Source organism: Alexandromys fortis, unplaced genomic scaffold, assembly GCF_014885135.2.
Source record: "Alexandromys fortis isolate MF-2015 unplaced genomic scaffold, M_Fortis_MF-2015_v1.1 scaffold_183, whole genome shotgun sequence".
Classification (NCBI taxonomy): Eukaryota; Metazoa; Chordata; class Mammalia; order Rodentia; family Cricetidae; genus Alexandromys; species Alexandromys fortis.
The window spans coordinates 3,097,753-3,123,111 of NW_026068079.1; the positions used below are offsets into that span (position 1 = coordinate 3,097,753).

Consider the following 25,359-nt stretch of genomic DNA (forward strand, 5'->3'; position numbering starts at 1 on the left):
GCAGAGGGAGAAGGGCCATTTCTGGATATCACATCCAAGCTCTGTCACTCAGAGCATAAGCCTGGAGCCAGAGGAAGAAGCTTCCTGACTGAAAGAGTCTCTTCCTTCTACACCGTACCATCCACTGGCTCTAGGTGACTATGGAAAGCTGGGGCTAATGAAAGGGGTTTGTATGGGCCAGCCTTTATTCTACTGCTGAAAACCAGGATGCTAAACAAGATTTACTCCCTGAAGAATTGGTTATGCAGGCTCACACATGAGGTCAGTACTACATAGTCTACTGGTGAAAGGCCTTGGCTTTAAGGGTAAGACTCAGCTAAGCCCAAAGCCATTTAACTAAGCGGTGACCTTGGGCATCTTCAGCTTCATCTGGAGGACGCTAAACACTGCTTTAGAAGGTATTCGGAGGAACAAAGAGAGCATGTGTGATGTCAAGGCATTTTGGCCAGATCTCAAGGGTCCCTCAACAACCAACCTCCATCCTTACCCTCCCCTATACCCGGCCAGCATGGTGGCAAGTGAAGCAGGTGTCCACAGATGAGCTGCTATGTCTCAGCACTGTGCTGAGTGCATGCACATTAGCAGCACACTGAGGCATGGAACTGATCCAACCTCCACTGTCCGGATGAGGAAACCAAAATGCAGAAGACCAGCTAACAATCAGGCAGTGGCAACACCAGGAGCTGAACCCAGACAGACTCTGTGTGAGCTGCTTGGCCCTCAGCTTGGCTAGAGGGAAGGCAGAGAAGATGTAGAATTAACCAACTAAGCAGGGGGTACAAGGTCGGGGAGAGGGGCGCCGTGCGGATATGACTGCCCAGTCTGGGGCTGCCGAGAACCAAACAGCCTGTGCATTTTCAGAAGTGTCCTTGGAGCTCAAAACGCAGCAGTCCCTCATGTGCTTACCTTCTACAGTCCCAGGTGACTGAACCCCCGGCAGTATCGCTTCTAACATCTTGCTTCCAACTCCTGTCCTCTTAAAGGCACAATGACCCTTTTCAAATCAAATATAGCTTCATCTCTGCTGAAATCCCTAGTGGCTCCCGATGTGGAGAACAGCAAGTGCCAAAGTCTTGGCAATGGCCTCTGGGGACTAGGAAGCCTCTTTGATTTTTCTCCAATGCAAAGGACATGCCCCAGACAGGGCCCCCAGCCCCAGGGCCTGGCATCTGGAGTTCTGACTGGTACGTGCTTCCCTCAAAGAACCACTAGGTTTAGCCCCCTTCACCTCCCCAGTGACTTTAGTGACTGAGTATCCAAGTTGAAGAACAGACTCTCACAATCCCCTGCCACCCTCTCCTCTCTTTCTACCAAGACATTCATTAGATCCCACAAACAGGTACTTGCTCCACTAGAACCCCAACTCCTCGAGGGCAGGGCCTGGAGTCTGTTGAGCCCACTGCAGTATCATCAGAACCTAGGCATTTAGGAGTACCTTATGCAAAGAATGAGTGAATGAATGAGACCTGGCTTTCCCATCTTCAGGTTCCTGTGCAAACCTGTGTCTCTCTTAAATCTGGCTGGAGGTGAAGGCGGGGTTCACTAGCTCTTTAGGACCTTTCCACAGGCAAAATGGGCACAGTTTTTCAAGACATCTAGAGGTGTCTATATCTGTTTAACCATGAAGCCTGTGTTTCCTCTAGACTTCCCACTAACGGCCCTCTGCCCCTTGGAACAGCAGCATTTGGCTGTTGTGCAGGGATGTCAGGAGCAACCTGAGCATCAACTCAGCATCCACCCAAGCACCAGAACCCTGGGCTTGTAAAAGCAGCCCAGCCTGGGTTGCCAGGAAGTACAGTAAACCACATTCGTGTGCTCCTTAACACCGGAAACACCGCTTCTCCACGTTTCCCTCAATTTAACTCTAACTCCTTAGCAGGCCATGCTGTTGGTTTTGGGGGTTAGCCAGAGGCCCCCAGGAAAAATAACAAAATTGAGTGTTCTAGGCCCAAAAGAGGGCACAGGGATAACAGGGCGCATGGCTGACTGGCTGCATGGGCCTACAGTGGGCGCTGTCCACTCTTCAAGGTCATTTCTGAAGCCCATGGCTCTCTCGTCTCAGTCTTTACTGGTGGAGGGGGGAGGGAACTGAAACCTTCATCTTTCCATCTGAAACTGGCTCAGTAAACTCTAATGTTCCAGCGTCCACTGTACCCTACCTGCCCAGGACCACACTCTCTAGAGGCATTAGCTTAGGTTCTCATGGTGCTTTAATATGTCAGTCACTCCTGCGGACACTGAGCTACTCACTCACCAGCCACACTGTGGTCACTTAGAACAACAGTTCTCAAACTGTGGGTCATGATCCCTTTGGAGTCTAACAACCCTTTCACAGGGGTCACCTAAGACCTCCAGAAAACACAGATATTTATATTATGATTCATAACAGTAGCAAAATGACAGTTATGAAGTAGCAATGAAAAGAAACTTCTGGTTGGGGTCAGCACAACACAAGGAACCGCAGGAGCGGCAGCAGCAGCAGGAAGGTGGGGAAGCACGGCTCTGGGCACTGCTGGTCTCACTCACAGAACCACACACACACAGGAGCCTTTTCCTTTTCTAATGCCTTTTCTTTACTTTTTTTTTTTTTTTAATTTTGAATGGGGTCCTCCCTAAGTTACTCAGGCTAGTCTTGAACACGTTCTGTAACACAGGTCGGCTCCTGTCAACCTTCCAAGCAGTCAGGGTCACCAGCCTATACCACCAGGCCCAGCTACCCACTAGACTGCAAACCCTCTCCTCCAGAGCCCCTACCTGGCCACTGAACTCCTAACTGAGACCTGGAGTGGCAGGAGAGCAGAGTGGGCAAAGATACCAGAGAAGTCAGACCTGGCAGGCAGCATGGCCCTCCTGCATCTTTCTAGTTGACATCCCTGGGCACATTAATTCCTATACTTCAGCAAAAACTCAGAAAAATACAAATATGTACCTCACAAGGCATACGGTCCCTAAAAGTATGTGGTGGAGAGCCCAGGCTGGTCAGGAAAAGATAACACACACAACCCTTCTTCTACCCTTCCCTGGGTAGGAACCAATAATCGATCTCTACACTCTTCTTCATTGACTGTGGTCACGAGGTTGGAGTCAGTGCACAATCACTACTACCAGCGCTATGGGAAAACCCATCTATGTGCTCTGGCTACAATGACCCAGATCCATGCTCCACAGCAGGAGAGTTCCCTGCATCAGATGATAAACTCAAGAACCGCATTCCCATCTGAGTGACTGTGGATGCAGCTTCGTGTCCCTGCACGGCTTTGGACACAACACTTTGAACTTTGTCTGGCACACACAAGCCGGCTGGATCAATGACTACTTGATCCATCTGAGCACACAGCACAAGGCCTACCTCAGCAAGTGAAAGGCAGACATGGAAGAAGGGGGGACCAGCTGGCTACACGCCCACTTGAGCGTAGGAGAGGGGAGGACACCATTTCAGGCCCAGTCACTCATTCTTCTGATGACCCCGAGCAGGAGAGCTCCTGGCCAAGGCCTTAGTGTCCATTCATGTACAATGAGATTCTAGACGAACCGCAGGCCCCTCCAGCTCTGAGCTGAAGGGAGCCACTGCTTTGGGGGCTGCTGACACAGATAAACAGAGTCCACCACCAGGTTGTAGAAGTTGCATCCAGAGCACTGCTGGCCACCAGCTTCACCAGAGATGCTGCCACAGCGCTCACGGGCCTGGCCTGACCAACCAGCCTGAGTTCAGCTGTAACCCTGACACACCCAAGATCACCTGAGATGAGAGTCTCAGCGAGAAACTGTCACACTGGACCACACACCTGCTCCTTCTCGTCTAGCCCTGTGGATCTGCCGTTTCAGGAGACTGCTACACTGGCTTCCCTGCTATCGGCTGCACCCTGGTTTGTGAGAGAAAACAAACCCATTCTCCTCTAAGCTGTTTCTGTCAGGATATTTTGTCATAGGAGCAGTCTCTCTTCCAGTCCAGCCCACATATCTGCTCCTGTATCCCCCCACTTATCAATCTCTCACACTGCGTAACGCGTTGTGTAAATATGTACCTGAGCGTAAGAGGTTACATGTGTTAAGGACCTCCCGCTTAGTGTCATGACAAACCCTCTCTGTTCACCGTACACAAGGCTGCTGAAACAAGGCTGAACACATCGCCCTTCAACCCAAAGGACGTCCTTCCCAAGGATTCACAAAGGGTGTTCCAAGGAACATTCACCAAGTAGGTGAATCTCAATAAAAGGTTTAAGAAACGTGACACTATCATCCCTTCCCCTCCTCTTTAGTCTTCCCACAAAAACAAGTCCATCACCATTGTAAAGAACTGGTGTTTGGGGCCCAAAGGCAAATTTTTCCATGAGGCTCTTGACTATATGTGCCAGGAAGCCAACCCTCTTCTCTGTCCTTTGGTTTCTCCTGCCTCCAAGGCCTCAAAGTCACATGGTCACCTGAGCTTTCCACAAGGCTCAGCAGCAGCACTAGCACTAAACTTACAAAGCGTCAGCTGGCTACATCAAGCCTGTGGATGTGTCTTCACATCTCTCTCCCTTCTCCAGCAATGCAACCCAGCTCTTCTCTGGCCATCCCCTCCCATCTCCTGCCAACTTCATGGGTGAGGATGGACCTCTTGTCCAGAAAGTGTCCATTGCCTTGCTTTGGAGTGATGGGTTCAGAACAAAAGTCCGGGCCCAAGTACGTGGGTCCAGGAATGTCACACTAAGTTGGACTAGCACCCTAAAACTGCCACTTATCTGCTGAATGGGATCCCTACTTGTGCTCACCCCGACTTTAGCAGTCCCTCGCTAAGTTCTCCAATGAGTCACTGTCACAGATGCCCACAGACGGTACAGCACTGCCCACCAGCTCATATCCTTGAGGATGTGTGGAAGCTTCTCATCTTCCCAGTGGCCAAGACCAAGGGCAGGAAAGGGTGAGGTGTGGTGAGGGATGTACCTGCTAACAGTGCTTTTCCTTCCAGCTGCACTGGCTCCGTCAGCCTGCAAAAGAAACCCAGAACACCTTCATCAGCCAAGGCAGAAGACAGTCTGACTACCACTACTACCCTGCCTGATGCCCACAGAACACTCGCCGTCAGATGGATAGGCTGGGCCCAAATGGCTGCTCCATCCCTCCAGGCAAGAGAACCTGTCCTTAGGGCAGGAGGGAGTCAGGACGCTCACCCATTCCCATCTGCTTGGCCCTTTAAATCCAGGAGTACCTACTGCCAACACACGCTCCCACTGCTAACACAGGCCACCAATGCCAACACAAAGCCAGTAACTGCACACCCTGGGGACTCCGTGAGAAGTAAGTAACTAGTTAAATCTGAGATTGAATTGCTCTGCTTTTATTTTCAGCTGGGATTTCCAATAAAACAGTGGCTGCAGATTTATCCCTGCCAACCGGAGGGGGAAATCCCATTATGTTAAATAGTCTGTCCCCCAACCCTATGAGCAGAGGAAAGCAAGAGAGGGCCAGCTCTTAATCATTTTATTTGGGGGTAAGGGGGTGGGGAGATAAAGCTGACCAAATGAAATTTCCACAAATCAGAAAATTCTGGTGCAGATGGAAAGACCATGGCCCTGGAAGCTGTTTCCAGTCTCACAAGGACCAACTGACAACAGCCTGGGATCACAACTCTTAGCCAGGGCTCAGGAGGACTCTGGCACTGAGACCAAAGGAGGCTACAGGAATGTGAACAGTGCCAGGATCCTACTCCCCCACAGGATGCAGGCAATGCCCTTCCTGCTATCTCAAAATACCTGCAGCCACAGTAATTCTAGGCTGTGTACAAAGCTCAGGAGCATGCGCCCATTATCCAGAATCCAGCCAAACTGAGAGAGGCCCCCACTTCAGGTCCCACATTTTCTAACACCCCCAGCAGGGTCAGTGGCACTCTGGTAACCTAGCACCCGGCTATTTCCCTGATGAAACACGCACACAGTCACTCTGCATGGATTCCTGAGTGATGACAAGATAGATAAGCCCCCAACCCCCCCCCCCCACCTCCCGCCACTCCTGTGGCCCTCAGGTCAAGTTCTACTGCCCAATGGTCATGATCTTTCTGTTTCCAAACTATCTAAATATCAGAGCTGTGGACAAAGGGCAAGGATCTAAAGTAAAACGGCCACCTTTTGATGTGTACTTAAGAAGTTAAAAACTGGTGAAACTATGAGGCTGGGTTTGAGTTGAACTGACCACTGACATGTTAAAAAAAAAAAAAAAAAAAAAAGTAAGTTTCATCCCAAAAGGCCATGATTTCAGTTTCTCTTAAAAACAAACCAAACCCAACACTAGGTTGTGACATTCAGTTATACACCGTAATGGGCGAGCAGTGGTGACATTTCTGCTTCTCCACAGTCCCCATTCCTTCCTCCTTTCAGAACCAGCGTCCGCTTGGTCCCTGTGAGTGTCCCTGCGGCCTCCCCTTGTCTACTTCCTAGCTGAGTGCCAGTGTAGGACATGGATACCTCCTCCCCTGTAATGCTCACTGTGGGTCCTCACTCAGAAGACCTTCTTTATACAAAGTCTCACAGCTATGAGTACAAACCAAGGTCACTCCAAAGCTACCTTTCTCAGCCCTAGAATCCTTTGTTCTAGGGCTTTGTTTGGGAAGAGCAAGGTGACCATGGAGCTCCCAATCGCCATAGAGGGAAAACAGAAAAGATGAAGATAGGAGAGGTGCCACCGTATGTGTGGTTTGGAAAGAATGACAACCTGTGATGTCAGAAGAAACCGGTGGGAAGCCCCGTCATTTCATGGAATCAAAGGAACAGGATTAACTACGGCCACTTCTCTGCATCCCAAATTTCTCAAACTAGATACAAAGCTGCTTTTGTGTCAGGAATCTCCTACAAAGCAGGAGACGTCTGACTCTGAGAGTTTTAAAAACTTGTATAATTCCAAATAATCTCTCACCTTTCAGACTAAACTCAGGGTGTAAATTTGTAACATTTTTTATATATTTTTATTTTTTTATATATTTTAATGTCTTCTCCGTCACAATTTTTAAAAGGTGTATTATTTCTGCTTATGTGTGTCTGTGAGTTTATAGGCAGCACACCTACATAGGTTGCTGTGGAGGCTAGAAGGTGTAGGACCAAGTGGAGCTGGAGTTATAGGTAGCTGTGAGCTGCCGTGTGTGGGCGCTGGGCACCCAACACTGGTCCTCTACAAGAGCAGCAAGAGCTCTTAAATGCTGAGCCATCTCTCCAGCCCTTTCCATCACAACTGTATGCCAGGTTGGCTAGGTGCAGCCAGTGAGTGTGCAGCAGAAGGGAGGATGGATGCTCTGCTGGTGGCACACCTGACAGTCTTCACCTGTGTCTCTGCCAATGATTCTTGGCTTCACAGAGCTGGAGGTCACGCCTACTTGTTTTATAAAAATGATTGACAAAGGCAGAATGTTCCCAACTATTCAAACTATTGTTGAAACAAGTCCTTTTGCGGAGAGTGGGGCGGGAGCACGAGGTACCAGCTGCTAGAGGAAGGATTATCTAGACGGAAATGTTCATTCCCATGTGGGAATTCCGGGTCAGGATGGATACAGTAGGGAGATTCCAAGGCAATATGTCACTATCGCAACAGCACATCGCAAGCACAGCTTTTGTGACTGGTGTGAGGTAAATAAGGTCACTATGTTAAAGTAGTTAGTGTGGATTCCACAATAATAGCCATTAGCAGCCTCAGAAGTAGTTACAGAAGCCAAGAAGGATCGGGAGAGAATGGTCTGAAAAAGCTGAAGAGTCAGGCTAGACTTCCCAGAATCCCTTGCTCAAGATGGCATCTCAATAGGTTCTATCAGACCACCATAACCCCAAATTTGTCTCCAATGGCCCAAATGACATCAATTACAGTTTAGCAAGAAGTCTAGGGAGGGCCCAAATTGCAACAGCTCAGATAATATGACTGCTAAGGTCACGTGTCATCCTCCACTAAGAGACTACATGCTCCAAAAGGATGTAGCTCTCCACAAAGTGGGGGTGGGCACAGAGGGCTAAAATCAGATCCTTCCCCGTCCCTGCCACCTCTGCCACTCCATATTGGGTGAACCCAACCTCTATGACCAGTTAGGTATGTATGGGTCCATGGCACCTCCTTCTCATTCCTGCTGGCTGGGAGTAAGATGGTAGCCCTCCAGCCACGCGATGATACCCCAGCCTCTTTCCCAGCTCCACCCATTTCTTATATCCCAGATTCTCTAGCACCTGGGCAAGGCTATTTTTGGTTTCCTTCCTCCCTCTTCTTTCCTCCCCAATGCACGTTGAGATGTTCTTTTCCATTCTCTTATTAAGGGTTTTCTTGGAAAGAAAATATTATTCCAAACCCAGAAATTTTATTTCTAAATTTGTGCAAATGTAAGTTGTAAGACATTAGCTGCATTTCACATTTTGTGCAAATGGCAGAAACAGGCAATTCGTGTGCTACGGGAATGGGGGCTGGCCAACGATTTCGATAAAATAAACCCTTTTTTAATTTAAATGCTAATGCACTGAATTAAAATTTAATAACTGAGGAAATTGAAAAGCCGAGCAGGAATATTGGAAATAAATCCAAGCAGAAACAGCTGAAATTAAAAATTCTAGAGAGTGGGAGGACAGCAGCTAAGCTGTCTTATATGATTACATTTTTTTTTTCAGAATGAAGCAAAAAAAAAAAAAATCCTATCTCTCGCTGGCTCCAGGGCAGTAAATCCACGCGCTGTGATTTATTGCTCAATTTTCCTGAGGGAAAAAGGCTTTCTTTCATGCTGAAATATTTCATAAATTTCAAGCCAGCATAAATTCTTAATTTAAAAGTTATGGAGGTCACATTTAGTGCATGGGTACAGTTCCAAAATCTTAAAGGCATAGGAGCAACAACAACAAAAAAATGTGAAAAAGAGGCGTAGAATATGAACATTCTCTTCTCTCTTCCTTTTTTTTTTCCTTTTCCATTTTGGTTTTAATTTACAAGTTGAGATTTCATTCTTAAAGATTCTTCCTGGATGGACAGAACCCAACCAAGCATGTAAAGAAATGGTGTGTGTTTGGAAATCAGCTTTAAAAGACAAAGAAATAAAGATTTAATTCAATTATGAAAAGGTTTTTTTGTTTTGGTTTTTTTGTTTCTTTTTTCTTTTCTTTTTTCTTTCTTTCTTTTTTTTTTTTTTTGTAAAGCCACTTGAGGAATTTCTGGTAAAAATTTCCTCCTTTCCCTGGCTGGGAGTGGGTGGGGGAGGGGAGGGTGGCCAATGTAATTGCTTCTCTTAGATCTCTAATCTTTTGTGCACTGTGATATATTCATTTGTTATACAGCTGTTCAGTGGCGGAAAGAATGCTGGGGCGCCCATAATTCTAAGCAAATCAATCAAAAATTAATGATTGTCATGCCTGCACAATGGAGGAAAACAGCTCCTTGGGTCCTGCTGCCTGATCTCGAGAATGAAATGCCTTTCTGTGATGGGAGAATGGAGCCAGAGGCTAAGGTGGTACCACCAACGTGATCCCCACCTCCATGGAGATGGAGGGACCACCATCGTAGAGTGGGCATCTCTAAGATGGCATCAGGACAGGCCCCAGCACGGCGCAGTTGTGTACTAGAATAATTAGGTTCTTGACTTTACCGTCCCCATAGCAATTTGAAAACCACTTCCTCTCTGGAGGTCTGACTAGCTCCCCTCCCCCAGCAAGATTTAATTTGTCCCTATGGATTATTCCCCCAGCAATGTTAGGACACTACCATCAGAATCTTCACCAACTCCACAGGAGTGCCTGATGTAGCCCAGACTATGTGCCACTCCTCCCAGGAGAGACTATATCCCCACACAGCCATGGAGTGCCACTGCATTTGTATTTTAATAAATAGAGCTTGCCTGAGGATCAGAAAAGTAAAACAGACACACTGGCCAGCCTTACAGACCAGGCAGCAATGACACACACCTTTAATCCCGGTAGCCACAGTAGCTTGCCATAGGAACCAGGCAGCAATGGTGCACACCCTTAATCCCAGGACTAGAAAGGATCATAAAACGGGAGGAGACTGACCTCAGTCTTAGTCTCATTCTGAGGTTCCTCCAGTCAGAATCACCATTTTCGGACTGAGGTCAAGGTAAGAGGCAGTGGCTGAATGTTTTGCTTTTCTGACCTTCAGGTTGAACCCCAATATATGTCTCTGAGTTTTTTATTAATTGTATTTCATGGCCATGTCTCTAGGAACCAGTTCAGGGAAAAGACTCAGCAAATACTGTTGGATTTGTTTATAGAGATCACTGCCCAGAAAATTCTGATTGTAAGGTTGCCCTGGTGAACAAATCACATTGGGAATGCAGCATGGATGAAAAGTGTGTGACCACACACACACACACACACACACACACACACACACACGTGTACGCTTGTGTGTGCTCCCATATATGGAGGCAAGAGGGCAACATGAGCTACTCCATTACTTTCCTACCGTGCTTGTTGAGAGGCCTCTCACAGATTCAGCGAGAACGGCTAGTCAACAAGCCCCGGGATCCTCCTTCCCTGCCTCAGTGCTGGGATTACAAGTGCACACTGGTCCTCAGTTCTCACATGGGTGCTGGGGTCCAAACTCAGGCCCTCGTGCTGCACTCTACCAGCTGAGCCGCCTCCCTAGTCCTCATCAACCGAGTTTTAACGACTGGCCACTCCTCACTCACCCTGTGAGTATTTCCTGGAAACCTACTGTGTGTCAAGTACTATGCTGAGTTCTGAACAACCCCCCAGTGGTCAGAACACTCCACTGTTGTATCCAGAGGAACTGGAAACAAGCAGAGGAAATGTCTCTGCATACTCCATCATACCAATTCACATGAAAGTCACATTCTTAAGTGTCCATAAAATATATTTATATGTGTGTGTGTTCACATTTAGTATATACATTAGTTCAAAATTTTAAATTAAAATAAAATTCTGTTTCTGTGTCAACTAGTATACTCAGTTCTGTAGGAAGGGTGAAGCCCGACTAGGAAGAAGCAGCTGTTGGAACCAGGACCTGCCCAGGGAACAATCCTATGTTCCTTACTATTGATGGAGGCCAGTTAAGGAACTGGAGCCACATCAATGCATCCCTTTCCTTCCCAATAGCCAGCACGGCCTCCAAATTAATCAGGTAACGAGGGAGGACTGAAAGAAGAAGTCACTGCTCACCACTACAGAGTGCCTTCCTCTTGAAGCTATTTGATCACACCGCGTGAAAGGCGCCTTCTTATTGGCTTAATAAAGAGCTGGAAGGCCAATAGTGAGGCAGGAGAGAGTAGGCAGGACTTCCAGGGAGAGGCAGGAACTGGAGAAGAGTCTAGATGCACGGGAGATGCCAGCAGCACACTAAGGAAGTCAGACATACAGGATGGAGGAGGTAAAAAGTCACGTGGCTGAACACAGACTAATAGAAACGGGTTAATTTAAGTTGTAAGAGCTAGTTAGGAACAAGTCTAAGCTAAGGGCCAAGCTTTCATAATTAGTAATAAGTCTCTGTACCCTCCACAAGCGACCCCTGCCGTCACAGCACCGCAGTCAAGTGGTTGGTGGTACCATTAGATGAAATCAGTAAAATGTATCATTTCTAATGGCTTCTATGCAGGGCAGGCAATGGTAGATATGGCAGGAATGTTGAACACATGGTCAAGTTGTGTGTTGTGATCAGAATTAACAGTGGTCAGGATAGACATAACTGAGAGAACACTAGGAGGAGGCAAAGACTGGGCCGTGAGGTATCTGGGCCAGGGTGAATGGCCACTGCAAAGTCCACAGGCGGGGGTGTGCGTGCGTGTGTGTGTATGTGTGTGTGTGTGCGTGTGTGTGCCTAGTGTACTTGTGGCCAAAAGGACGCTGATGTGGCAGAGCAAGTAACGTAAGGAGAAGTAATGAAGAGTCAGCTCACACGGGGCCCTGAGAGGCCACTAAAGAGCCGTGTGTGTGTGTGTGTGTGTGTGTGTGTGTGTTTAACCCTAGGGAGCCACAAAAAGGTTTTGGCAAAGAGACACAATTTGACTTGTATTTCAGAAAGACTGTCATGGCTGCTGTGTTGAGAACAGGCCCTGAGCAGGAAGCTGGTGAGCTACAGTTGGGGTACAGTGAGTGACTGTGGCTGGTGTATGGCAGCAGAGGCGGTAGGAAAGAGAATGCAGGACAGGACTCACTCAAGAAATGGATGTGGGTGGGTAGAGAGAAAGATGCAAGGAAAAAACGTTAAAACCGTGGAACAGGAACACCAAGGCAAACAAGGAGAGCTCTCTGGTATCCAATGTCAACAACCCATGGTTCATAGAGGGAGAGAGGGGTTCACCGTGTGGACAGTCCTGGAGATCCTGAGGAGGAGACAGCACTACTAACCACACCTTTCTGATAGCAATTCACCCAGCAGCCACTGGGGCCACAGAAATGTTTGAGGGCCATACAGCGGTGAGCAGCCGGCTGGGCTCACACGGGTCTCCTCACTCTCTGTCCATCTTCTTTACGCACTCAGACCTGCGTCTCCAAAGCCTTGGAGGAAGTGTCTTCCTGCCTCACCTCCAGACACCCCACAAGCTTAGGGTCCTTAGTTTTATTATTTTATTAGCCCTGATGTCCATGCAAACAGACTGACTGTGTCAATGCAGAGCCAAAGCTTTGCAAGTTACAGGGGACTCTGTTCCCCCAAACTGAATGCAGTATAATCTCCCCAGGTAGGACATGCTTCTCAGACCTCACTCAATGATGTATTTGGGTTTCAAATGTGTGTCTCCTTTCCCAGCTGAACACTGACTGCCCTGGATTCCAAGCCTGAGGAATGAGTAGGGACAGAGGGGATTTAGGAAAGAAAGGACCGGAACACAGATGCAAGGCCTTGGGCAGACAGAGAGCAAACGTGGTCTTTATTCATTTAGGCAGACATTTCTGTGCACCACCTATGATGGGCAGGGCCCCGGGACAGTTATACAAGAACAGCTGAGGAGAGAGCCAGGCTGACAATGACATCACCAATGCGCTGAAAAGAGAAGAAGGGCAGGCTCCAAACCCTGCTATGGTAAGGATGAAACAGGTTAAGCAGTCACATGTCCAGATGAGGTCTCCCATCCACAGTGACCACCCTTAACAGCAGGAAGAACCCTAGGGAAGATAAGTGTAATGCAGGAGCAGCTCAGGACACCTGGAGAGTGTCCTCTGCCACTCTCCAAGGTGGGAACACTTCTGATAGCCAGGCAAAGCCTCGCGGTGGGCTGGACACAGAGACCCTGGCCCTGGACAGTCCCACTTCCATGGCAGCCTGACTGACCTTGGAGAACGACTTTCCCTGTCATCTAGAGGGGACACGCTCCTCTGCGTGCGTCAGTGCAGCTGTTTGTTTTCTTAACAGAGAAAGAAAAAGGAAGGAAAAAAAGCATCTCTCTGCGGTCACATGGCTAACCTCTCAGTTTACAGAAGAATGAGCCAGGAGACCGAATTCCACAAAAATTCTCTTTCCAGGTTTATGATTTTACAGAAAACTCCAGGGAAAACCGCCTGGAGCGAGTTAAAACCAGATCAGCTATAAACCACGTCCTGGCACACTTTTACCATGCCAAGCCTCAGATTACTTATTAAATAGCGTGATAGCTATTCACTTCAGATCAGCAGGAAGTGGGGGAGGGGGCACATACAAAAAAGAAAACATTTTTGTTTGCTTGTTTCCTGGAGAGAAAAGAAGTCTCTTCTAAGTACAGGAAGGGCTGTGACGTCTGAACGAGATGACCGAGAAGGGCAGGATAGAATTGTCTAGGTGAGTGAGCATGGAAGAGACCAGCCTGCAACGCTCAAGAACAGACTGTAAACTACCCAGATGGTCTTGTCAGGGAGGAGCAGGAGCCTGTAAGGTTGCTGGATTAATGCCCCTGGTCCACAGTTTTCCCTTTTGCCTAGCAGAGTGCCAGATCGGGAGGTTCTCAAACCCTCTGACACCAACATGTAAAACCAGGTAGCCTTGAATTCAAATTCTGCCAGGACAATTACACTTTGTAACCTTGCTCCAGTCACACTCTGTCTCTGGACGGCATTTTCTCCAATGTCAAATGAGTTTAAAAATCAGCCCCTTTACAAGGCTGCCAGGACATTCTTAGTCAGCGCTAAAATGTTCCATGACCCAAAGACCCAAAGATCGTCATTCTGACGACACAGTTGCTAAGATATAAAATTAGTGCCTTAAAAACATCCCGATTACTCCAGCAAGACAGATTCTGTGTAGTAATTCTCAGAATGGACTATGGGGGCTGACGGCTGGGTTTCAAACCCTGGCTCCATACCTGAGTGACACAATAACTCACGACTCAGGGTCCGTATTTATCAGAGGGGTTACAGCATCATTCACGAGATCACTGAGGGCTGAATCTGTGAGACGAACTCTAAACAGTGGTTGGCACACACGGAGACCTGCACAAACAATGACCTCTTACTAAAATGGTTTCTCAGGAATGGACATCAGAAAACCACCATTTATTCCCCAGAGTGAGGAGGCACGATCATAACCCAGCAGTTAGGAGACTCTGATGGGGGATCAAAAGGTCAAAGCCTTCTTATGCTATACAAGACCCTGTCTAAAAGCTCAGAAGTAACTAAAAAGTATATACATGAGTAAACAAGAAATAAAATAAGTTTTTAGTCTCTTTTTTTTCTCCAAACCTCAGTTTCATCAAATACTGAGAATTTTGACAGAATACGTTTTTGAGGACATTACCCCTGCTCCCAGTTCTGAAGTGTCTCGACTCTGCTGCTGTCTTGCTCTTCTAGTCTATTCTAACTAGGAAGTCCACACTGATCACAGGGACAACTTGGTCCTGCAGGACTAAGGACCTTAGCCACCAAGGACCACCATCTTGCTCCCAGCTGCTCTGCACTGACAGCTTCCTGAGGGTGCCTAGCTGTGTTCTGCTTCTCTGTAGCCCCACAGCATCCAGGACCCCAGCTGTGCTACATGTGGGTGGGGCTTCGTGGGACCAGTACACTGGTTGAAAACATAAATGAATTGTACTGCCAATACTGAGAAAACTGTGGTACTAACTGGGGTCTAGGGAATCATCTAGTCCAAGAATGGCAAGCAGGTTTTATTTCAGTGCCAATTTTAATCAATTAGTAGTGGCTGCCTAGGACAGTGTGCCCAGAGGATTCTGGGACAGCATTAGAGTGCCTCTAGAGAGTGCTACGATCCATTACCAGTGTCTGCAATGAACTAAGCTGAGGATGGTAGCCTGCTCACACGTCTCAGCTAACCGAAGACTTTCTATGTACAGGTGGACTCTCCTGACCCCCAAACACCCTTTCCCAGGTCATTACAATGCAAAATATCCCAATACAATAAAGTTTGGGGTTTTAAATTTGGGGGGGAATGTATATACATATATATTATATATGTATGTATGTTTATGTATATATATGTATATATACACACATACATGAGGGGGGAGCAGAAACAAATCCACACAGAAAATGTGTGTGTGTGTGTGTGTGTGTGTGTGAGAGAGAGAGAGAGAGAGAGAGAGAGAGAGAGAGAGAGAGAGAGGTGTTGTGTAAGAAAAATAATTATAAAGGGCAAAGTAGCTGCTCTAAGATTTTTTTTAATAAAGAAAAAAGTCTAGAACACATGCTCCAAGTTGAAGTCTTATGAATTCTTCTTGCAAAATAACTCCTGGCCAGCCAACCACAAGCTCTATAAATACATCACAAGATCAACAGTCCAAGGAAACGGGAAGGAGGAGGAACAACTGCATGATATTTTTTTCAAAATCAAAATAGTTCTCTCTTAGTTGGAAAGGAAGGAGTCACCCACTTCCCAACAAAATGAGAAGCCTTACAAAGCAAAGAAGATGGTAATTCTACACATCCCAGGGGGCGCCTGCTGGGAAATCTGGGCAGCCAGGCTATTTTAAAATTATTCTATAATTTTGTTTTCGTCTCAAATGCAAAAAAACCCGAAAAACAAAAACAAACAAACAAACAAACAAAACCCTGCTGCTCTGAATTCATTAGGGCAGCCGTGACTTTTCCCATCGGCTTCCATCAGACAGTGCAGTGCTGGAGAGAGGGTCAGGGTGCTCTTCGGTGGAGTGGTTACGTGGAGTGGTTACGTCTCCCAGGCCAAAACAAACAAAAGAAGGAACAAGCAAACAAGCAATTAGAAAACAAAGGAGGGAAAAAAGTCACTGAGGGTCTTTGAAGTGTAGACCATTTACCATGGAGAGCTGAGCTCAGACCCTAAAGGAACTGTGGGCCCTTTAACCAGAGTGGCATCGGGGGACCTGCTGCTGGCAGTCAGGGTCTGGGGAGTGGAAGAACTCATCTTGCCAAAAGTTAGAGCTGTTTGACATAAGCAGAATTACATCAAGAGCTACCCAACAGGAAAGGACCACAAGGGGAGAGCTGCAGCCACACAGAAAACATGCCATGAAGCAGACAGAGAGAAGAGAAAAACCCTAGGCTTCTCCTTCTATACCAATTTCCCTGCTGAATATCCTTTGGGCTGCAGGAGTTGAAAGCCAGACAGCAAAGGCACCTGGGAAATGTAGTCCTCTAACAAACACTACAACTAGGAAAGAGGTGATTTTTAGAGCTCATCGAAGACCCTCTGGGATCTCAAGACTGTGGTTGGAGAGTGTGTGAAATCTATCCATATCCACCCCTGACACCTCAGGGGGTATGCCTGCATGACCTTCACTGACACTTTTACTTCCAGAATTTTTTGAGAGCCTAGCATGGAAGTCTAGCTGTCCAAACCCACCACCCAGGAGATTCAAGCATCAAGGAAGCACCCCTTGACCAGACCAATCACCCTCAGAGACTAAGGCTCCTCAGTTTCCAAACTCTTCCACCTTCAAGGCCACTCCAGAGCATTGCAGCTTTTTGTTACTGTATAAGTTTGCTAAAGACAACAGCATTCGTACCACAGCCGGGAGCAGCTGCAACCCTGGGGGTCTCTGTGCTGGCTGTTGGGAAAGGTTTGATTTAGGAACAGAAGACTGCCTTTAAGGTTCAGTTCCACCTTCCTGTTTTGTTACAGCACTTATGGCCTGAGCCATACAATCAGTATTGATCAAGCAACTGGGATACTCGGTCATCTTTTTAGGATCTGTCTTCTCAGCATCTTCCACCCATCTTCCCCAGCAGGGGCCATGCCTCTGCATTCCCAGGTGTCCAAAGATGAGTGTGTCTACACAGCATCCTAGAAGGGGAAGATGACTCGGGTTCTGGGAAGCCTGGATCTGGGTGAAGGAGGAGGACATGTCCCATCAGCTCTGTGATCCATCTGCTTCATGATGGGGGACTGCTACACCCACGACTTCATTCAGTTCACCTGACTGGAGTCAGGATTTCCATGTCAGAAGGAATGAGCAGGCTTGGGGTCACTCTACTGAAAGTCATATGGTTAGGAGTAGCGCAGAGGTTTAAATTCTCATCTTCTAAGATAAACACCAAGTTACTTACCTTTCCAAGGTCCCATATCTTATTTCTCTTTCATAAACTGGGTTAATGGATAAAATCATTCAATGAATAGGAGTTTGTAAATATAAGGCTCTTAGATCAAAGGTCAGCACAGACCAAGCTCTATGCAAGTAACTACTCCAGGGTCTTCACTGTCACCATCCACACTGCTGTATTCTCCACCAGTGAACTTGTCTGCACAAGCCAAGCTATCACGATAGCCACAGTAAACAAAATGCAGAAGCAAATAGTAGATCATGGAAAATGCCCATGTTTAATTTAAGCTTAGGACTTAACAATTAAAGGAAACATTTGAAGACAGCAAGATTCTCAGAAGTCTACCCAAAATACTAACCTCCCTATACCAAGCACAACTGCATTCTCCAAAGCTAGGCTTGCAGCTCCCCTTCCTGCACACTATCGGTTTCACTAGTGGAAATACTCAGTGTAAAAGATATGCCGTGGATGCATGGTCTTTGAGTCAGGTAGCATGATGCATGCATGGAAAACAAAGCCTGGGAAGAGTAACAGTGCACGAGGTCCTATGTGTTTGAGTGCAGGCTGCAAGCCTCCATAGCCTTATCTCCTCCTCAGTTAGAATGTAATGGGGCTCTGTGAGCACGACCAGGTATGAGCTTCCAGTCCAGCATGGACAAATGAGCATTCCAGAAACCCACTCATGGCTTGGTACAGACTCTAAAGTCAGAAACTACCTACCCCACTGAGATTTAGACCTTTGTCTTCATCCTCACCAAGACTCTGGAGCAGCTCCAAGTCTCAGGTGTCACAACATCACCACCATCCGTCACAGCCTTACCAATTCCCAAATCCTCTGACTCCAGCATACTCATTCTGAGGAACTGCACCTGTACAGAAGGAAAATGCTTCACACACAAAGATGGCCACTGTCCTATTTATACAGGAACTTGGGGACAGCCAATAAGAACATCAGCAGATCCCCACTTCCAAATAACTCAAGACAGATGCCTGGAACTGGTAAAGAGTTATGGGAAAACATACATGCTAAACTGAAGCAACAAGGGCTCAGTTAAAACTATACAAAAAAAACTTTATATAAAGTGAACCAGGACAAATGCACCAGGCATATGCACAAAATCCCCAAAGCAACCGCCCCACAGGGTATAAAACGGAATGACTGTTCCCCCCTCCCTGCTTAGTCCCTTTACTGTCACTTATGAAGAAAACTTACAACTCCCTATAAATAAGTAGGATACACATCTGCAAGGGCTGTCACCGGAGCAGAGTGACTGGAGTCTCATCCTATCCCAGACTGGCCACTCACAACTTTACAAAAACCTGGTCTTGGGCCAACAAGATGGCTTGGTCAGTAGAGGTGCGAGAGTTCAACTCTGGGACCAACAAGGTGGAGAGAAAACTGATGCTCAGAAATTAACCTCTGACCTCCACACATCTGTGAGTGCTACATGACAGTGTCTTTGGAGGTCAGAGGCTGAATCGCAGGCACCTGAACTCGAGTCCTCTAGAAGAGCAGCAGGCACTCTTGGCTTCTGAGCCATCTCTCTCCAGGTCACACGGGGCAGCAAATCTCCAAGCTAAGTGGCTCTGGAATATGATACACACACTGCTTGTCTTCATAAACAAGCAGTGGCAGCCACAGCAGCGGGACACTGCTGGGTGAGAAGACCCCCTGAAGTGTCCAAAACCCAAAAAGGCCCATCACACGATTCCATCTAGCAGCTTCAATATTTATAGTGGTATATTATGTGTATTTTAATAAATAAATCTTACCTGAAGATCAGAGGCAAAGCTAAAGCCATTAGAGGTCAGGTAATGGTGACACACACCTTTAAACCCAGGAAATGGGAGACAGAAGCAGGTGGATCTCTGTGAGTTCAAGGCCACTCTGGGCTACACAAATCAATGCAGAAACAAATCCACATGGTGGTGACCCACACTTTTAATCCCAGTACTAGGGAGTTACACACCATTAATCCCAGAACTAGAGGGAATATAAAATGGGAGGAGAATGAGGCTTTGTCAGTTTAACTTGTGGTCGACCAGTCTTAGAGGTAAGACTTCTCTAGTGGCTTAGCTGCTTTGCTTTTCTGGTTTTCAGGTTGACTTCCAATTTCTGTCTCTGGGTTTTTATTATTCATACTACAATCATTAGGAGCCGCTTATTCACTTTACAGTTGGATAAACTGGAGTGTCGAAAGTAGACCGGGTTTGCTGTTGGTGGAACAGAGCTGGACTGAGCACACCCGTGGAGGACAACGTGGTCCAATCCTGTGGTTCAATCACACAGCCCAGGCTGGAATAAGAATGTGATTAGGCCACATTTCATTTCATCCTTACCAGGGTTGTGTGGTAATGGGTATTCATGAACTAGTGATGTAGTTTAGTTGGTAGAATGCTTGCTTGCCTAGCATTTCAGTCCTCAGCACACCATAGGGCCAGATACAGTGTCTGTGCAATCCTAGCACTCAGAGGGGTCAAGGCAGGAAGACCAGAAGTTCAAACACAATAAACAAAATATCCTGTCATTCTCCCGGACTTCCTAGAGATTCCAGCACTACTATAATTTCACACAAACAGAGAGATTTAGATTAGTAAAGTCACAAGGGCTATGCCACTCTGTCCCGTGTGCAAAAAGGTCAATGTTTGAAGCACAGCTTGTCTGGCCCTGCAGCCCACATACTCAAGCATCAAGTCATCTCACCTTCCCCTAAAGGAAAGAAAGCAAGAGCCAGAAGACAACACAGATTCAAAACAAGGAAATACATGCAGAGTCACTGCCAGGAGTGGTGCACTTCCATGGGCCAGCCGCACAGGACAGCACAGGACAGCCGCACAGGACAGCACAGGACAGCACAGGACAGGACAGCACAGGACAGCACAGGACAGCACAGGACAGCACAGCACAGCACAGCAGCCACTTTGTGTCAAGAGGAAAATGCTCAACAGGTTTGGATTAAAGGCTAAGTGGATCCCTAGCACGGTGATGGAAAAATGTCTGTGTGTGTGTAAAACGTGGTGTGTGTGTGTGTGTGTGTGTGTTTGTAGTGTGAACAAGATTCCTTTAGTTGTAGACATGTCTAGAAGATCCCAGACCTTCCTATGCTTCTCAGACTGGCCTTCATCATCCACCTTTTACACTTAGTATTTAAGGGCCACCATCTTTGAGTGAAACTCTGTGGACCAAATATTTAATTTCCTTTATTCCCTTCTTCATGGTTTCACACGTGTTGTAAAAAGTTAATGAATCTATAAATTGCTCATTGGTTTGAAAAAAAAGAATAATATAGCTAATGGAATTTTAATGAAATGTCAGTTCTACAGAGCTGTTGGCAAGCCCAGGATTGAAACACCTGGCACCAAGGTAGCCCAAACAGGGTGCCACCAGGTATGAAGGCACACAATGAAAGAAGTTCCAAGCAGCTTTACATCTAAAGCATGACAAGATCTCTCCACCCCAGTCCTCAAAATCACCATGAAGTGACATCTGTCCTAAGGGAAACATGGCCATATTTGTCACCCAATTGGGAAGCTATTTCTGAAACAAGGAAGATATCACACACACACACACACACACACACACACACACACACACACACACACACACGTGCGCGCGCGCTTTCTTCCATGGGCTGAGACCAAAAGGACAAAAGGTACAGATGGAAAAGCCCAGTACATCTGGGAGGGGCACAGCCACAGAACCACGGAGCTTCACTCATCTGGAAATGGGTACTGAACAGAGTACGCATATTGAAGAAAAGGCTTTGGGCTTGGTTGGAACAGGATTCCCACCCAGAAATGCTGATCTGATTCCTGCTCCATAAGGTGTTGAGCCAGAAGCACTACAAGACCCTCCTTCAAATCTGGTGAGGAAAGTGATGCCACGAAGTCACACAGCTGGTCCAGTTCTATCTCAGAAGGTGCTCCTCCATCTCTTCCATGCTTCTCCGAGGAGTCCCTTCAGACTTCCCTGTCTCTGCTTAAACACTGCCCCCTCCTTCCTTCCTGTCACCCTCCCTCACCTGAAGCACTGCACACTGGACTCTCATTTCTGCCAAGGTGAAACCACACCCCTATTCCTTCAGGACACCTGTCCTCTTGCAGCCATGTTCATAACTGATTTCCATCACACCTGTGTTCCTACATCTGCCCCCCCCCCCATCAGGCTGTCTTCTTCTGTCCCATCTCCACAATCTGGCCCTGGATGGCCTTCACACCAGGGCGGCCCAGCTCTGTGGCCACGACGTCTGCCACACAAGCAGAGTGGAGCAGATGTCACTCTTCCCAAAGGCCCCGCTGTTCAGTCGCTTATCTGACTCTCTCCAGGCTGAAAGCAGCCTAGAGGAACCATTCACCAAACCGTAGCCTGGCCCCAAGAGGACACACTCAGACAAATTCTAAAACTGAGTGGCATCTACGTCTGTTCAAACCCTAGGACCTCGGCCTATTCTGTCCAATCTCCCTGAGTTCCCACAACCTCCCAAGGAACACAGCATAAGCAAGACAGATCTTTTGGCCTCCAGATCCTTGTCTTCCTTTTCTGTAAGAGGATACCGTTCAATCAACCAGAGACGAGAGGCATGGTCAGCTAAGGCCGAGCAGGAGAAGTGGGAAACTCTGGAAGGCCAGAGACAGGGCAGCCGCACGGGCACCCTCAGGAGGAGAGACAGCAATAGGATGGTCCTAGCAGCAGCCTAGACCACGTGACACTAAGAGCCACAGATACCAGCCCCAGCAACCAGACACAAGTACCTGGAGTTACTACCATAGCTTTCAGTCTCCAGAAATTTCAAAGCCTCTTTCTCTTTGTTTTCCCCCTAAACCAGTTACAATTAGCATGGAAGGATATAATTACGTTGTTAGTCTAATTGCCTGTTTGAAGCAGGATCTACAGGGGTTTAATGGAAGATTTGAAGGGGGGCAATAAAATAAAAAAGTCAGGGTAATCACGGAAGAAAGGTGTAATGTGACTTTTTTCTCTGGTAGAGACAAGGCCTCCCCAGCTAAAGCCCAGGAACTGTCTCCACATCAACTCCCTGGCCTGGCTAGGTAGGGAACGACACTACCCAGATGGCTCAACCTTGCTGGAAACTGATTTTGGAAATGTTGACCTGGTTAATCAGGAAGCAATCCTAGAAAAGCCCTTGCTTTTGGAGCCATTCGATGATTATTGGCAGTGGCACAATCCCACACCTGAGGGCAGATTGTTCCTGTCTGCACACACTGGCTCCTTCATGACACTAGGGGACCATGGACATCCCCTGAAACAGAAGCCAGGAGGAGGTAGGCCTGGGATGGGATAAAGAGGAGCATCTACTCTGGGAAGAGTCCCAACATGAGGCGGTAAGCAGCTTGGCAACTGAGTCATTCAAGTTGGACAGCCGCTGCCGGCTGCGGAGAAGCCTGCTAGGTGAACGAACTGGGTGCCTCTCAAGGCTAAGATCTGTCCTATCCCCAGGCCACAGACAGGAAGGCAGTCTTGGGGAAAGCAAGGCTCACTTCCTCTTTAGGGCCACTCCATCCACGATCCTGAGTTACACACTTGTTTAGGGAAGCTGGCCCTCTATACGGGGGCTACAAGGAGAACAAGTTCCCTTTCTAGTTATTTTCTCACATGCAGGAAGCATCCTAGCGACGCACAGCTACCTCCCCGTGAAAGGAGTGAAGTTCCAACGGGAAGGTCAAAGCCCAGCAAACTCACTACTGTGGTGGCCCTTGCTATTCCAGGACTGGAAACCAGGAAGCTAGGATTCTGGCGTCACTCCTGTTACCACCAGGCTGAGAAGACCGACAGGAGGCCCCTGTTTCACTCCTGGGAGAAAGGCAGGGACAAGGAGTCATGGCTGCCCAGTTTCCAAATGCCAAGAATGAAGACACTTTCCAGTCAAGGCAGTGACTGCCCTGACCTTGGGTGTACCTTACGTCAGTGAGGGCGGAGCTGTTCAGGTTTCTGTGCATGCCATGAGATCATAGATTGCCTGACGGAGATGGATGAATGGTATAGCTACAGCCCTTAACAAGGAACTACCAGGTACTCTGATAAAACAACACAAGATGGTTGAATTCTCTCACTACGCGGTCAGAGGATATGATTTCCCAGAATCCTTCCTGAACCTTCTAATTCCCAAGGCTACACATTTCCTCTGCTATGAAGCAGTGAGGTCTAAGGCCTTGGAGACCCTTTAGGGACCTAATACAGTCCACAGGAAAGATGATGTGGGATTCTCTTCTGTATTCTGTGAATACCATTGGTTATTAAAGAAACTGTCTTGGGCATGCTCAGGGAATAGAGGTAGGCAGGGAAAACTGAACTGAATGCTGGGAGAAAGAAGCAGCAGTAAGAAGAAGCCATGTAGACCCACCAGAGACAGATGCCAGAACTTTACCTAGTAAGCCACAGCCACGTGACAATACAAAGATTATTAGAAATGGGTTAGATTAAGATATGTGTTAGCCAATAAGAAGCTAGAGCAAATGGGCCAAGCTGTGTTGTAAATAAAACAGTTTCTATGTCGTTATTTCGGATCTGAGCTGTGGGGCAGCCGGGAAACAAACAATTGGCCTCCTTACAACAGAAAGATAAGGACATGGATTTCCAGGCCAAGACCCACCACTCAAAAGGCCTTGGGCAGGGCAGGTCTTCTAACTGTCTTGTGTCTACCAGCAGCACTACTGCACCCCAAACACCCTGGCTGCCAGGAGAAGGCAGTGTGCTGGGGTTTCTGACCTGAAGCATTCAGGGGCCATAGTGGCAGTGGGATGTGCTGAGGACACACAGGACACGGCAGCCAGCATTTCACAACTCTGTTTAGGAGGGTACACAGTATGTGTGACCCAGGGTAGACAGACTCACTGATACCTTGGAGGGAGAGAGGCTGTGCTGCTGAGAACCCTATCTGGTCAAGAGAGCCAAGATGCCCACCAGAGACATGTCCATCCTGGACCTCCTTTTTTTTCTAGACACAATGGGAAGCTGAGGCTTTTCCCCGTGTCATGTCTGTCGGCTTTGGGAGACATAGGAAACCTAGCGCAGGCAGAGGCCAGGGTCCCCGCTCCAGCTCACGGATCAGTGGCATGCGACTACGTGAAGGTCTGAGCAGGGATTGTGGGCATTCCCGTGCTGAATTTTTCGGGACATAGATGAGTCACGAGGATACTGTGGTACTGACATGACTAGACCCCCCACTAATTTTGTTGCAACCAACACTAAGTACTGCAGACACGTCCTTCCTCTTGGTGCTTTCAGTAACACTCCAGAGTAGCTGTCCCTATCCCCAGTGCCACTGAGGGGAGACTGAGATGGAGTATCTTGTTCCAGGAGAGGTCAGGTTCAAGTACAGTTATGTCTGAATTCAAATTTCCCTAGATAATACTAACCACTGGTAGTGGGAATTTGACTGAAAAGCCCAGGCCAGAGTTGATCAAGCTTGCCTCCTTATTCCCCGAGCCTCAGCCCTGACTGAACACTCTGTGACTCTGATGACTGGTAAGTAACAAAGCTCACTCAGCAAGGGCGCAGGAGATGTCAACTCTCAGAATAGAAAGACTTAAGGAGCAGAGACAAGTCAGGCAGAAGCTCCAGGGGTATAGCTTTCTGAATCCATCCCCAACAGGGAGGAGAGAGTAGTCCATCTCTGAGTGAGCAGACTCTCACCAGATACTTACAGAAGAGAGTGAGCAACCACGGATGGTCTCAGATGACCAACCAGTGTGTGAGGTCTGAGGCTAGACCTCAGTGAGGTTGTGAGATGCACAGAAATTCATGGTCTCCGTCTCCTCAGTCCTACTTCTTAGAGGATGCTGACATGATCTCTTTCAAAGAGACAGGAACGAGCATGGAGTCCTCAATTAACACAGTGGTACGCCCCCCACCTCGCTCTGGTAATTACACACAAGGAAGGGGCTGCCTTCCTGCCTCTGATACCATGTGTGCCATTAGGGAGTAAAGGTGAGGTGT

At 47.6% G+C, this 25,359-nt stretch overlaps 1 protein-coding gene across 3 annotated transcripts in view; it reads right to left on the reverse strand.

Annotated features, from left to right (window-relative positions):
• Positions 1-25,359, reverse strand: part of Znf618 (zinc finger protein 618) — a 174,274-nt gene that overhangs the window by 71,432 nt on the left and 77,483 nt on the right. The window contains exon 2 of one of the 3 annotated variants that reach the window (XM_050121781.1): positions 4,927-4,970. The exons of 1 other annotated variant lie outside the window; for it this stretch is intronic. In XM_050121781.1, the coding sequence (XP_049977738.1) occupies positions 4,927-4,970 (44 nt within the window). One more of the 3 variants, XM_050121783.1, reaches the window with a different exon arrangement.